This window comes from Buceros rhinoceros, unplaced genomic scaffold (genome assembly GCF_000710305.1).
Source record: "Buceros rhinoceros silvestris isolate BGI_N320 unplaced genomic scaffold, ASM71030v1 scaffold32176, whole genome shotgun sequence".
NCBI lineage: Eukaryota > Metazoa > Chordata > Aves > Bucerotiformes > Bucerotidae > Buceros > Buceros rhinoceros.
This window is the reverse complement of record NW_010416317.1, coordinates 4,307-6,716: the sequence shown is the minus strand read 5'-3', so window position 1 is coordinate 6,716 and position 2,410 is coordinate 4,307. Positions and strand designations below refer to the sequence as shown.

Sequence of the window (2,410 nt, the reverse complement as noted above, 5' to 3'; positions counted from 1 at the left end):
ATCCTCCCCCCTCTGACTGAAGCCCAGCTGCCCTGCCTGCCCCGGGCTGTCCAGGAACCCTCTGCCTGGAAGATGAGAGAACCGGGGCAGTGTCTACACCAAGCACCTGCTGCCACCACGTCCCTGCCCTTGCCTGGTTGTGGGCCCCAGAGCCACCCCAGGGACAGGGCGTGGTTGAGTCACTGCGCGGCAGCCGCTGAGCAGGGAGTTCCCGTCACAGCAGGGGACACCTCAAAGATGTCAGGGCCACAAGCAGCCGTGACACAGAGCTGGGGGCAGAGCGTGAGTCATGGGCAGCAAAGCAGGTGCTGGCCCACGCTGGGAGACAAATGCCCGGCTGCTTTGCTGCACCGTGTGCACCACAGCCCATCCAAGCCTCCCAAGCAGAGGGGAAGCACGGCAGAGCCCACATCCCGCAGCAGCCAGCCTGCTGCCCTGCCTCCAGCAACCATTCCATTTGTGTTTTGCAAGCAGAGCTCTAGGGTCTGGGCTGCTCCTCCCGAGCTGGGGAGCACAGCAGAGAGGTTTCCTTTGCCCTCAGCCACGAACCCTATTCTATTGCCTCATTAACATCACAGACAAGATCGAGGCCTCCTGATGGCTCTGCCCATCTCCTCCCCTGCAGCTTCATAAAAACAAAGGGAACAATCCCCACCATGGTCCGGCACAGAAAACCACAGATGTTTTGAGAGGGGAAGTGCTGCTGCCAGGAAACAGACTGTTCTGTTCCTCCCACACCTACAGCAAACAGCCCAAAGCATTTCCCAGCCCCTTCTAATCAAGAAAAAAACCACTCCGACGACGACGAATTTGCATGCCAAGGAAAACCTGAGCTGTGAGTCCTGGAAAGCAAAGAACTTAATAGGAAAATGCTGATGTGCTTAATTAAAACAGATGCTACAAGAGCCTGACACCTGCCTCCACTGCACCGAGCACCAGGCGACTTCGTCCCAAAGCCTGATGAAGGGCATGAGCTGCCACCCAGCCTCAGTGGCATGCCAGCGGTGCTTCCCTCGATGGATGCTCATCACTGGAGGCGAAGGCAAATCCTCCTCCTCAAAAGGCTCAGAACAAGCCCAGTCACTCCAGTTTCCCTCCAGATCTGCCACCTGGGGAAGGTCCCTCCCTGGACTGCACTTGCAGGGCAGGGATGCCCGGGGACGCCGGAGCTGCTGTGGGGTCCAGCACATCACCAGCCCCATCTACTGGCAGCTGCCAGCTCTCCCAGCGGGTCTCAAAACTGCAGCTCCAGTGGCATCAAAACACCCGGCAAGGCGCAGGGCCACCCTGAGAAGTGCCACCCAGCAGTGGCACAGCCCCTCTGCGGACACACCAGTCCCGTCCCAGCTCCTGCTGTAAGTCCCTGAGGGCTCTCGGGGAACTAAGGCTGGCACCGGGCAGGGAACTTACAGCTGTGATGGAGGGTTTCTTCCCATCTCCCGCTGGTGGGTGAGTGACGTCGGCGCCGAGGAAGATCACCGGCTGCTGAAAAACGGCAGAGCTGCGGGAAGAGAAGTGAAGGCAGCAGTCAGTCTGCCAGGGCCGACTCGGGGTGATGCACAGCACAAGGCAGGCGAGCAGATCACACAGAGGAAGGCTCCCGACCCCCGGGCGCTGGCCTGGGCACGTCACCAGCTCTTTACAAGGCGAGACAGGCTGCAAGCCGCTATTTCAAAGAGCTGCTCCACGCAGCTGCCCACAGACCCTCGCTTCCCCTATGAAGGTAAAGCCAGGCAGGCAGAAGTGCCAGGGACCTGGGAAAAGAGCCCCCAGATATGAGGCAGCAGCCATACGAACCGCTGGTGAGGCACAAGGATGTTGTTGATCCCGCCAAGCTTGACGTTGATCTTGAGGCAGAGATTGGACAGGGTCTGTGGGGAGGTTTTCACCACGTTCTTGACCTGGACGCATTGTGTGGCCATTCCCAGGAGGGTGTCCCCAACGCGCTTCACCTCGGCTGCGGGCAGAGGAAGTGGGTGAACACACAGGCCATCGGCAACGCACCGATTCCAGCAGCATCCCTGGAAACGGGGAAAGAAATGCCGGCGGGAGGAGCAGAGCCAGCCCTGTTGAGCCAGAGCAAAGATCCCCCCAGTCCCTGCTCGCCCCCGCCCCAGACACACCATACACCGGCGTCTTCCCTGGCAGGATGACGATGATGAGCTGAAGCCCCGAATAGGTGTTCTTGAGGTGTCGGAACATGGGCTCCACGCTGTCTGCACCCTGGGCGTACTTGCAGAAGCAGGGCTGGCCCTGGATCGGCATCCCCGCGTCCTTCGAGATCTTGCGCAGCTGGTCCGTGAAGTTCCTGTGCCCGGGAGGAGAAGCAGTGAGCCCCAAGCCTTTCTGCACCACCGCTCTGCCACGCTCCCGGCCAGTGAGCGAGGAGAGCCCCACGGCTGGAGAGCTG

The 2,410-nt window shown here is 60.4% G+C and overlaps 1 protein-coding gene across 1 annotated transcript in view; it reads right to left on the bottom strand.

Moving 5' to 3' along the window:
* LOC104494872 (protein argonaute-1) overlaps positions 1 to 2,410 on the bottom strand; it is a gene marked incomplete at both ends in the record, with an annotated part of 7,223 nt that overhangs the window by 1,408 nt on the left and 3,405 nt on the right. The window contains 3 exons of the mRNA XM_010137765.1: positions 1,411 to 1,501; positions 1,798 to 1,957; positions 2,124 to 2,308. Of these exons, the coding sequence (XP_010136067.1) occupies positions 1,411 to 1,501; positions 1,798 to 1,957; positions 2,124 to 2,308 (436 nt within the window). The remainder of the gene's footprint in view (positions 1 to 1,410; positions 1,502 to 1,797; positions 1,958 to 2,123; positions 2,309 to 2,410) is intronic.